The 12,158-nt window shown below is 47.5% G+C and overlaps 2 protein-coding genes across 6 annotated transcripts in view; one reads left to right on the forward strand and one right to left on the reverse strand.

Annotated features, from left to right (window-relative positions):
- The first annotated feature begins 80 nt into the window (after positions 1-80).
- On the forward strand, positions 81-5,670 carry samd14 (sterile alpha motif domain containing 14). 2 transcript variants are annotated; one of them, XM_086080530.1, is made up of 11 exons: positions 81-303; positions 578-627; positions 748-905; positions 1,138-1,251; positions 1,326-1,515; positions 1,597-1,690; positions 1,774-1,857; positions 1,947-2,103; positions 3,000-3,122; positions 3,234-3,389; positions 5,299-5,670. In XM_086080530.1, the coding sequence occupies exons 2-11, from the start codon at positions 591-593 to the stop codon at positions 5,440-5,442; spliced, it is 1,257 nt and encodes a 418-aa protein (XP_085936656.1). In that variant the 5' UTR covers positions 81-303; positions 578-590; the 3' UTR covers positions 5,443-5,670. The 2 variants fall into 2 exon arrangements, with proteins under 2 accessions (XP_085936656.1, XP_085936665.1); XM_086080539.1 differs by lacking the exon at positions 1,138-1,251.
- Positions 5,671-9,734: 4,064 nt separating this feature from the next.
- The window catches only part of csf3b (colony stimulating factor 3 (granulocyte) b), a 2,715-nt gene continuing 291 nt past the window's right edge, over positions 9,735-12,158 (reverse strand). Inside the window, exons 2-6 of one of the 4 annotated variants that reach the window (XM_086089555.1) lie at positions 11,747-11,840; positions 11,495-11,646; positions 11,317-11,427; positions 10,733-10,864; positions 9,735-10,655 (exon numbers count right to left, since the gene is read on the reverse strand). In XM_086089555.1, the coding sequence (XP_085945681.1) occupies positions 10,452-10,655; positions 10,733-10,864; positions 11,317-11,427; positions 11,495-11,542 (495 nt within the window). In that variant the 5' untranslated portion in view covers positions 11,543-11,646; positions 11,747-11,840 and the 3' untranslated portion in view covers positions 9,735-10,451. Of the gene's footprint in view, positions 10,656-10,732; positions 10,865-11,316; positions 11,428-11,494; positions 11,647-11,735 lie in introns of all 4 variants that reach the window. The other 3 variants (XM_086089547.1, XM_086089541.1, XM_086089533.1) reach the window with 3 other exon arrangements.

The raw sequence follows: 12,158 nt of genomic DNA on the forward strand, positions 1-12,158 counted from the left end.
TTGTCATTCATTCCAGATACCACACCCCGAACCCGCCTCCTTCGCGAGGGTTGACTCTTGACTAGTGCGCACGCGTGCTCGAGCCAGGCGGTGCTCGTGCCCGCGCAGCACTGGTGCTGATGCTGCGTGCATGAGGCAGCATTTTTCCCGCCTCCAGCCAGCAGACTGCGTTCAACGCAGAAGTGTCATGACGTGAGAGTCCGCCGCCCGCCTGCCTCTTCCTCGCTATCATCTTATCATCATTCTACGTCTCATCTTCATCTATCTTCTCTGGATGACAACATTGGAGCACCAGGGAATGAGGTGTGAGCCTGATTGAGCTGTTGAACATGTGATGACGTCAGCACTTCCAGTCTTCAAGTCGTGTCATCCGGAGGGCAGTTGGCCGCTCTCTCTTTCTCTTTCTCGACTCTCATTTTCTCTGTTATTCTGTTTCTCATTCTTTCTCTGTCTCTTGCTTACCATCTTTCTGTGTGTCTCTGCCTCTCTCGACCACTCCCTCCTCTATCCTGCATCCTAAACAGCTGATTCATGTTGTCTTGACTCTCCTCTGTATGTGTGTGTGTGGGTCTTTCAGAAAGCGCTGAGTCATGTCCGCCAGCCTGGACGACAGCGACAGCGTGTTTGGTAGGTAGCAACTTAGTGCTAGCCTCTGATGTTAAAGCTAACTTTTACACCATATCATGGGTCGTGATGATGTCATCAGGTTACCACCTGTGTGCGCGTGTTTGTGTGTGCGTGTGTCAGAGCTGAATTCGGTGATTCCCGAGACGGAGCTGCTGGATAACAGCATCCAGAAGGGGCGGGCCCAGCTGACCCGCAGGCACCGCCCCTCTCGCTCCCGTTGCCATGACAGCGTCAGCTCCAATGACGACAACGGCGATGACAGTCTGGATAGGAAACAGGTGCTTATACACACGTGTGGGCTCCTACATGCATGTGTGTGTAAACAAAGGGGACCATGAGACAGCACCTGACCTGTGTGTGTGTGTGTGTGTGTGTGTGTGTGTGTGTGTGTGTGTGTGTGTGTGTGTGTGTGTGTGTGTGTGTGTGTGTGTGTGTGTGTGTGTGTGTGTGTGCGTGTGTGCGTGCGTGCGTGTGTGTGTGTGTGTGTGTGTGTGTGTGTGTGAACACCAGGACAGTGCAACGTTCTCTGTCCACTCTCCTCTCCAAGTGACAATGCGAGGCTCCTCCCCTTCCCCTGATTTGCTTCTGTCTGCGCGTAGCTCCGCCTTCTTCGAAACATCATTAGTGGGTCAATCACACGTCAGTATTCAAAACGTGAAATAAAATAACACTGTCCACTCCCTGTCGATGTTTCTCAGGTGCGTCGCTTGCCGGATGACGCCAGCCTGTCATTGACTGTGGCCCCACGGGCACGCTACCGCCAATTGACCAATGACACGTCTCAAGAGGCTTTGGACACATCCACCTGCTCACTTTCCAGGTCATGCCCCGCCTCCTCCGATGCCTCGCCAATTTATACCCGAAGGAGCAGGAGGCCGGACAGTGAAGGTAAATACACGCACACACGCGCACACACACGCACACACACGCACACAGTCATGTGTGTGTGTGTGTGTGTGTGCGTATCAGTTCTGGTGTCGGAGTCCAGTCGAGACTCGAGTCCTGCCGACCATGTTTCGGTGCTGCTAGACCAGAAAACCAAGAGACGCTTCCAGGATTTGGGGTGAGCGCGGCGGCCATGTTTGTGCATTATAAGCTCCGCCCCGAATCGTTATGACGTCACTTACTCTATTGTTCTGTGATCAGCGTGACGCTCAGGCGTTCATACCTTCGGGTGAAGAAGGACAAACTGGACAAAAGAGACAAACGAGCCAGCGAGGCGGGCGGCAGGTAATTCTCCGCCCCTGACCGGGCCTGATCACGCCCCCCCAGCCTCCCCCTGCACACACACTAATCTCTGACCTCTGCGGGCTGCCTAGGGACACGTCCGAGAGTCTCCGAGAGTGTTCGTCTTCATCTTCGCGAGCGTCCGCATCCTTCGTCTCGTTTTCCTGGTTTTCTTCCTCAGGAACGACGCCTGGATCCCCACAAACGCACCCTGTGACTGCACATGGGCCCCCAAAGTCCTGCTCACAGGTACGCACTTCCTTTTACTAGTGAACATTTCGGAGCGTCGGTGGCTCAGGAGGTAGAGCGGGTCCTTTGTACAGGTGTTGTGGTACTGTTGGCTTCCTCAAGCCACGATGTGGAACTGGCCCCTGAGCGGTTCGCAGCCACGTGCGAAGCGGTTGGGAATCCTGCCCCAAGTGGAGGGGTTCAAGTATCTTATTGTCTTGTTCTGGAAGCTCTCAAGTTATTGGTCGATCTACGGGCTCTCCCTCTGAGGCAGGGTGAGGACTCAGATTCAAGCTGCTTGACGAGGTGGGTCGGGCATCTGTTTAGGATGACTTCAGAACCCCTCCCTAGTGAGGTGTTCTAGGCATGTCCCACCAGCAGAAGGCCCCAGGGACGACCCAAGACACAATGGGGAGACTATATCTCTTGGCTTCCATTGGAAACAGGAAAATAAAATTACTAATCGCATCGTCGTTTAAAAAAAAAAGCCTACTAAATTTTTTTGCTTGTTTTTTTAAAGATGCCTTCCTTTTTTTTTTTAATACGTCTTACATACATGGTTGTTTAAAAAAAAAATCCTTACTGGTGGCCTTACTATAAATACTTGGTTGTTAAAACAAATTGCCTGCCTTGCCTAATGGCAAACTACACCTGTTGCAAGATAACACTTCCGTTTAAATGGTCGGCACTTCCTATTGCAGATAGACACTGTTGGAATATTGTCTGAATAAGTACCAGCTGGTGCTAAGGGGTGCTAAAGAACATGACGCTTTGAGCTAGCATATTTTGATAGCTCATAGCAGCTAACACATAGTTGCTGACTCAATATGATTGGATGCAAGAGAAGGTGACAAATTGACAATGCTCCTCAAACAGGAAGTAGGGGGAAACATTATTATTTTTTGCGTGTATTGCAGGAGTCGGCTTTGAGCGAGGACTTTTCTCCTCCTCAAACGTCCCCGCCCGTGTGTCCTCATGTGGAATTGTCCTCCATGTCCTCCTCGCATCCCTACCATACGCTGTCGCAGTCTTCTGACGAGGTAGCACATGCACACGCCAGACACACACAAAAACACACACGCACACACAATATTTTTATGTTTACTTTTATTTTTCTTTCTTCTCCTACATTTTTGGGGCACGTGTGTCAGCTTGGCGACGAAGCGTCGTGCGCGGTGTCGTCTTGGACGAGTCAGCAGGTGTGCGAGTGGCTGCGGGAGCTGAGCATGGACCAGTATGTCCCCGAATTTCGAGCCGGACACGTGGACGGACGCTCGCTGCTCCAGTTGGACGGCGGAAAGCTCAAGGTGAGTGCGCATGCACGCACACGCGCTCCAACACAGCAAATGCGTGTAAACGACAACGCCGCCGCTGATTAAAACTTACTGTTTGTGAGAACCCAAAATAACATGTTTGTGCTTTTCAATAAGGATAAATAGAATTTAAAACACTGCACTTCATAAAAACAAAGAGTAATGAAACGAATTAAACAGTTTGCGCATCAGCTTCTTCTGTTATGCTTACTTTGACCACTGGTGGGCACTATAATACAGTCATACAGATAGAGCATCTGTTTCAGGATAAACGTATTGAGCAACTTTTGCTAGACATGATAGTTAACAACGAGTGTTAATTGGCTAATTTGACATGAATGTATGATTGGTTTAGGGAGACTGAGGTTGATTTTTAGATAACGTATATCATCTTAAATCATCAAACGTATTAAGCGTATTAAGTGTTCTATACGTCCCCACTGGACAAAATATGGCATTCTGATTAATATTGTGTTTGTGGAAAATGAATTAAGCATACAAATCCACCCATATGTAGCCATCTCAGGGGCGGCCATTTTGCCTTTGTACTGCTACTTGCTGTTGACTCACGTCACAGTACCTACGTCCTTAGGTACCGTTGTCATTATCATGTTAACACTATTGAACGCATAAAATTTATTTTCAAATCTGTACTGCCACCACTAAATGAAAAATGAAACTGCACACACGCTTTTTCATGGTCACAATGCGCACATGACGTCACATCCGCAGACAAAGGGCGGGAATTCAAACCCAAATCCAGTCTAAAAACTATTAGCCAGAGGCTTGCATGGTGAACAGCTAAAGTGGTAATCTACTCATTAGAATATGTTTCAGTTATAAATGGTCAAATAAAAAGGCTATTGTAAAGATATTTTTGGCCAAATTGTTACAGAGAGCAGCTTTAAGTGAGTAACAAAAAAGCAACTTCTACTGCTATTTATTAAATTAAAAATTACGTAATCTTTAAAGTAACTAAGAGACTGTAATTTAGTTGCTTTTAAGATAACTGTAGCAACACTGTCCATTAGCCTGTCAATGGTGTTTTTTATGATGTGTTAGCATTAAGCTAGAGGGGGCCATTCCTCAAGCAAACGTGTTTACTTGTTTGAAAGTCATAAAGTGTCTGTCTTTGTTTTAGAGTCAACCTAAGTTGGGAGCGAGGTTATAATGAATGAATGAATGAAATTGAACACAATTAATTTTGATCAGTCATACAATAAAAAAAAACAAAAAAAAAACACAAACAGGTCCGTCATAAAAAAACAACACACATACAGACCGAAAAGGCATAGGCAGAAGCTCACGCTTAAATTATTATAATTATATTGTGTTTTTAAACAAAATAAAAACTAAAAACAAACAGAAACTACATCATACTGTTATAAAACAAACCAAAACTAACTATAATTATAATAAAAATGCCTTTTGTTTTTGTTGTCAATAAATATGCATGAGGTTTAACTACTGTAATGAAAAATCCCAAACTATTGTACCCGTGCATGGTTAGGAGTGGCGTTCAACCGCTTGAAGCCACTTTTTGGAACAACTCGCCTCTATTTGCCAAACTGCTGCTTTTTTTTTGTCAAACAAGTTAAGTTGTGTTCGCTGCCACCCTACAGCACTCATATCTCAAGTCAAAGCCAAAAACGGCCCTCGTCTTGGAAAACGTATGTGGCTCACGTATTTCAAGGCACTCGCCACAGTTTTTTACACCAGGGTTAGGGCGGGCTATATAGCCCCGTCAGAAATCTGTGTAGCTTCAGGTTAGCACCTCCAGCATTTTATTTGACATTCTAAAATATATTTATAAATGATTTCTCATCTCCCCCCAAAAAAATCCTTGAGCCGTTCTTGTGTATTTAGTTTTGTGGTTGCCATAGTAACCGAGTGCCGTCCGCAGGGTCTGGGCGTGCTGAGCTCATGCGACCGCGGCGCTCTCAAGCGGCGCATCAAAGTCCTGCAGACGGCGGCCGATAAGGGCAAGAAGAGCAGCAAGCAGAAAGACAAAGACCGCCGTAAGCAGCGGGAGCAGCAAAGGAACTGAATGTCTGCCGGGGGTCACGGGCAGGGATGTTGGCCAATCAGAGGGCGGCTGCCATGACTTGCCGGTTCACCTTGTTACGAGTCGGATGTCCAAATATGGTCAAAGTGCAGTTTTCTTTCTCTCACTCATATGCAAACGAGACACAAATGCTGTTAACTCTTGATTGTTGGAAGACATTTATTGTCATGACCGTGCTTTCCAATAAAAGCCTCTCATTGTGAAATAACAGGAAGTGTTAATCATTAAAAAATGCAAGGTGTGGAGGGATTATCAGGATTTCCAAATCAGTTAACATGACTAAGTGGACCTGGATAGTGGATACTAGTTCCTCCACAAAAAAATCTAAATGAGCTAACAATGTTGTTCTGCTTGGCTTGGAAGTACACACATCATTTTTAAGCGTGAAATCATCCCAGGTTTTGGACATTCTACATCTCTTCCTCCTGGCTGTGCTTTCTTGTTCTTTGTAAAATTTGTCCATTTGGGAAAATGATTACAATTTTGAAAAAAATTAATAATAATAATCCACAGTTACACTGAGACTTCAAAAAAAGTGAACCAGGTTCTGGACAGTGAAGGAACCTGTGTTTTAAAATCACCTTTTACTTCTCTAGGTTACACGCGTGTTCGTTTTTGTGAAAGAACTGCTATTACAACGAGAAATTTAAAGCAAGTCAATTTATTTCCGGACAGAGGAGTCGATACATTTCAGAGTCCTGAGTCAATAGCCACGCCTATCTAGTCGCTAGCAAAGATGATGTAGATGGACAAAGGTTATCTATTCCTGGACCCCTCTTATACACTTTTTCAAAGCAGAAGTGAGGCCTTGTCTGATTGGTCCAGAGCTCCTTTTCGTTGCCGTTGAGGTGCAGAAGGTGAGTGAATTCCAGTTGATGATGTCAGAAGCTTCCTCTGTTCGCTTGCCAGCCATTTATGCACAAATGTTTTATTTTTAACAATTAGGCTTTTAACGTTTGCACATGAAGCTCAGAACAGCCTGACCTTATCCTTGATGCTTGCCTGCCTGTCCTTCCCAAGCTATGCAAGAATTTTCCCATAATAATTTTATGCACTCATCTTTATTACAATAAAACATAATTACATAAGTCAAGCCACTAGCGTGATTATGTCATTTTTTTAGCTATCTACATCCGTCAATCTTCTACCGCTTATTTGAGGTCGGGTCGCAGGGGCAGCAGCTTTAGCAGGGAAGCCCAGACTTCCCTCTCCCCAGCCACTTCAACCAGCTCCTCCAGCGGGATCCCAAGGCATTCCCAGGCCAGCCGAGAGACATAGTCTCTCCAGCGTGTCCTGGGTCGTCCCCGGGGTTTCCCGCCGGTGGGACATGCCCGGAACACCTCTGCAGGGAGGCGTCCAGGTATCCGAACCAGATGCCTGAGCCACTTCAACTAGATCCTCAACGCGGAGGAGCAGCGGTTTTAGTCCCTCCCGGATGACAGAGCTTCTCACCCTATCTCAAAGGGAGAGCTTGGATACCCTCCGGAGGAAACTCATTTCGGCCGCTTGTATCTGGGATCTGGTTCTTTCGGTCACGACCCACAGCTCGTGACCATAAGTGAGGGTAGGAACGTAGATCGACCGGTAAATCAAGAGCTTCGCCTTTCGACTCAGCTCCTCCTTCACTACGGACCGATACAAAGTCTGCATCACTGCAGACGCTGCACAGATCCGCCTGTCGATCTCCCGTTCCATTCCTGCCCTCACTTGTGAACAAAATCCCAAGATACTTGAACTTCTCCACTTGGGGCAGGATCTCATCCCCGACCCGGAGAAGGCACGCCACCCTTTTCCGACTGAGGACCATGGTCTTGGATTTGGAGGTGCTGATCTTCATCCCAACCGCTTCACACTTGGCTGCGAACCACTCCAGAGAGAGTTGGAGATCACAGCCTGATGAAGCCAACAGCACCACATCATCCACAAAAAGCAGAGATGCAATGTTGAGGCCACCAAACTGGACCCCCTCAACGCTGCTGCGCTTAGAAAATCTGTCCATAAAAGTTATTAAAAATAAAAGTTGTTAGGCGAACTCCCATGCACCCTCGAGGACACTGCCAAGGGTGTAGAACTGGTCCACTGTTCCACGGCCGGGACGAAAACCCCACTGCTCCTCCTGAATCCGAAATTCCACTCCCCAGCAGATCGTCCTCTCCAGCACCCCTGAATAGACCTTACCAGGGAGGCTGAGCAGTGTAAACCCTCTTTCGTTGGAACACACCCTCCAGTCCTCCTTCTTAAAAAGGGGGGCCACCAGCCCGGTCTGCCAATTCAGAGGCACTGTCCCCGATATCCAGGCGATGTTGTAAAGGCGTGTCAACCACGACAGCCCCACAACATCCAGAGCCTTTAGGAACTCCGGGCGGGTCTCATCCACCCCCGGGGCCTTGCCACCGAGGAGCTTTTTAACCACCTCAGTGACTTCGACCACAGAGATAGGAGAGCCCACCTCACAGTGCTAGATCACAATCAAATAATTTTAGAATTGCTCATCCTATAAATTATTTCAATGATCAATTTAATTCAATTGTGCATTTAAATTTCTTTAAAAATTAAATTTTTATGAACAAATTATTGTTGTTAATTTGGTATTGTTCAGTAATAGAGGGGTTGATGTTGTACTCGCCAAACCTTTTGAAACTGATTGTTACTGGTTCGGTCATTGTTCTCCAAAGTAAAAGCAAATGTTTGCAAACATTACTTACAAAACAAAGACAAAATGATGACTGTTGAGAGGCTGAAACGATTACTCGATTATTAAAAGGTGTCATTTAACTTGATAGTCAATTAGTTGTCAACCAATTAATTTTTACACCTATGGCCACCAATTCACTATGCATTATAACAGTGTTTCTCATTCATCACCCCATCTCTATAACCGTTAATATTTATATACCAATGACAATGGCGAACACCACATCCATCTCTGCCATTCACACAATCTATGCATTGCCGACACATGTTTTCCTCGCAAGCTTATACACCACTGGACATGGTACAGCCCGGATGGTAGGATCTGCAAAGCGATCGACCATATTATCATCTCACGCCGCTGGCGCTCGTCCGTCACGGACCACCGCTTTGGCTGAAGCTGCGATCGGATCCCTCCGCTAGATACTCGACCCGGCTCCGCGATCCCACCGACGCCTCCATGTTTCGGTGCTCCATCTCTAACTGCTTCAACGCGCTGGCCGATGGCACCAATGGGACTGGGAGATTTTTAAAACCGGTGTCACCCAGTCAACCCAAGAAGTCAAGACCTCCGCCCAAGCATTCTTGGATCACCCAAGAAACGTTGGACATCGTTGACCGCCGCCGCGGAAATATGACGGAGTAGCGACGGCTCAATCGAGAGCGAAATGAGGCAATCACAGCCGACAGAAAGAGATTCTGGGCGTAGCAAGCCGATTGCCTGGAAGAAGAAGCAAGAAACAACAACCATACCCAAGTATACTCCGATGCCTTCGTGCTGGACCCTGCATCAAAATCGCCCAAGTAAAGGACTCCAATGGCCATCTCCTCACCACGGATTCGGGAGTGCCTCGACCGCTTGCAACAGCACTTCAGCTGCCTCCTCCATCACCCGCCTGTCACCCTCGGCGTGAACCTTGCTACCGCGACCAACAATGAATGCTGCACGGACGGTCACCCCTGAAGAAGTCGAGGCAGCGCTGAAACGCCTGAACAACCGCAAGACGCCCGGTATCTGCACAGTCACCGCAGAGATGTTGAAGGTGGGCGGTGACTGCATGATCCAGTGGCTCACCCACCCGTACACACTGAAAGGAGGTCGTGCGGGATGACCGGCAGGCTGGCGTGGGGGGGAAGTTGAGCAGACGGCCCTGGACCACCCCCATTAGAGAGCCCTGGTTAACCTGCATGGTCACCGATGCAAGAGCTCTAACTAACTAACTAACCAACATCTCTGCAGAAGAGCAATTACTCCTTGGGCAGTCTTTGCCAACGAGAGCACCACTGCCACCTACTGTAGTGGATGTGCAATTACACTACAGCCCCCCCAAAAAACATTTCCTGACCTGGGATCACAAGCCCTATTTGTGAAGAACTGCATTAAAACAAAATGACTGGGGCTGCAACTAACAATTATTTTGAAAATCATTTAATCTGATAATTAGTTTTTCAATGAATCGATAAATCAGATTTCAAACATTTTTTGTTTCAAATTTCCATTCTTTTATTGAAAAACAGGACATGATTTCAAACCGACATGTACAGACATGAATTGATGATTCACGTCCCAGTTTTGTCCGTAACATCCATCAGAAAATCGGCAAAAATGTTGATGCTTGTGTTGCAAAGTCAAAGATGATGTTTTCAAATGTCTTCTTTTGGGAAACCCCCCACAAAGAATACGAATGTGGACTGCTGAGATGCTGAAATCCCACTAGAGTTCAACAAGGTCTCGAAAGGATGAAGTGATTATCAAAATGGTCTCATTTGACTGATTGATTAGTCATCAATCATTGCATTGTTGCATCTCTCGGGCTTGATTCCCGTCACAGCCCCAAGACAGGAAGCACTGGTGCTCCGTCAAAATAAAAAGCAGTGAGTCAATAAATAAGTTGGTGATGAATAAATAGGAATGATCAATTCATAAATATGAAAAGTGAAGCAATAGATAAATAAATAAGTGCTTTCCTCAGAAATGCTGAGTGTGCGGAACAGAGAAATAAGCTTCTCGTGAGAAGCACTAGATGAGCGTGGAGCGTGTCTCTGCGCGCTTGCCACATCGCACATCGCATTCCTCACCATAGCTGACTGCTAGCTCCGCCCACCAGCGCCACCATGGTCTTCAACTTCCTCCGCACGTGTGCCTTCAGTCCCTCATCAGTCCTGTTGCGTCTCCGTCCAGCAGAGGGCAGCACAGGGAGAGAGGGAAGCACCTCCGATTGGGAAGGTCCCAGTATTAATGTTCCGGCATCCTTCTTGGTGTCACATTCGCAGGAAGCAGAAAGTATAAGTTACGAGTGTTAGCGCGCAACCGTCCTATGGGCGGCGATGGCACGAAGGCTTCGGATTATGTCATGCGCGAAGGATCTGAGCTGCGTGAGCGTCAGGTGAGCGGCCGCCTGTGCCTCGTAGTCGCCTTGGAGACGCCCCGCCAGTCCCGCCCATTGGTCCTGGTCCTCATCCTGGCTCATCTCGGCGCCACCCGGCCAGGCCGCCTCCTGAACCTGCAAACGTGTCGGCCGTTAGCACACGGCCACACGGCAGCGTCCATCTCGCCGGTTAGCATTAACATTGAAGTTACCTTAGCAATGTGAGTGAGCAGGTCTCGCAGGTCGGCTCGAAGGCCGTCCAGACCGCCAAGACGCTCCGACAAAACTCCCAAAAGATTCTGGAACATCCGCACGCCTGCAGCCATGCGATTCATGCAGGTGTCCTGTAGGGGGCACCAGATTACATCATCAACCAAGAAGAAAGTTAAGTATATTTTCTGTGTGCAAGTGTGGTTTTTAAATGTCACGTGTCATCGCCAAAGACAGCAAGTCATTTGCAACACTAGATTATGCAGTCAATTGTCAAATAGCGTGCATGGACTAACCAGTGGTCAGAGGTGGCAAATCCAAGTCCAGAAAGTAGAAATCTTGCCACAGTTTGGCTTTAACCCAAACTGTGGCATTTAGCCCCAGGTGCTAGCTAGCTAGCTCCATTGGTGCTCATTTACCTGCCAAGGAACTAGCAAGCTAGCTAGCATCAGGGGCTAAAGCCAAATTGTTGCAGGGTTTTTACTTTCTGGACCTGGATTTGCGAGCTCTGCCAGTGGTACAGATTTGTAATAATGAAATCCGAAATTGAGCAAATTGTGAGACGAGACGTTTTAAAAGTGCTGACCATGTTGAAGTTTTGCGCGAGGGGTTTTAGGATGGGCGCGGGGGGGATACCGAGGGCGGCAGCCATCATCTGCAGGTCGCCGTTAGGCTGCGGGAGGTCAAGGGTTGAAACCTGTGGAGACACAAAACGGGCATGGTCAGTGAGCGGCTCGGCCCACGAGCGAGTGATGAGAGCCCACCTGAGCGAGCACGGCGGGGACGTCCTTGGCTATTTTGTCGGACAGCATGCGGGCTCGTTCCAATGCGTCTCGCAGGGCCAGCGAATGGTCGGTGGCGGTGGGCGCCGGATGGATCGCCCGGGGGAACAGGAGGCAGCACAGAAGCGGGAAAACTGCAGCAGGAAACAAGATTGAATGAATGTCAAATTGATGAATGTTGGTGATGATGAAAAGGACGACCCCAAGTGGACAAAAATCATACCTGCACCTTACCTCAAATCCGGATACTGATTGCTGAATACAGTGAATGTTTTTAAAGTTTTACTTGGTGACTAATTTGCAGATTTCTCTCTGATGCGGGGGTCGTCTGGAACACAACCCCCGCCATAAATTAGGATTATGGTACATTGTAATATTACTATCAATCAATACTGAATCCACGCAAACGCAAAGCAAAAGAAATGCAACGCAATTGTGACGTCCTTGAAGCTCCTTTTTGTTCTGTCCACATGTGACGGGCACAATATTTGCGTCCCGTCAACTCTGAAGCTCGTTAACCTTGCTTGTTGGAAACTCATCACCTTTAATGCAAAAGCCAGCGACTCCTCCCGGGTAAATTACACAACACGTAGTTGATACACGATTGACAAATGTTAAATAAGCTACAAGAGTCCAGTGGTCAAAC

This window comes from Leptonotus elevatus, chromosome 1 (assembly GCF_054856555.1).
Source record: "Leptonotus elevatus isolate MCC_2025b chromosome 1, RoL_Lele_1.0, whole genome shotgun sequence".
In the NCBI taxonomy this organism is placed as follows: domain Eukaryota; kingdom Metazoa; phylum Chordata; class Actinopteri; order Syngnathiformes; family Syngnathidae; genus Leptonotus; species Leptonotus elevatus.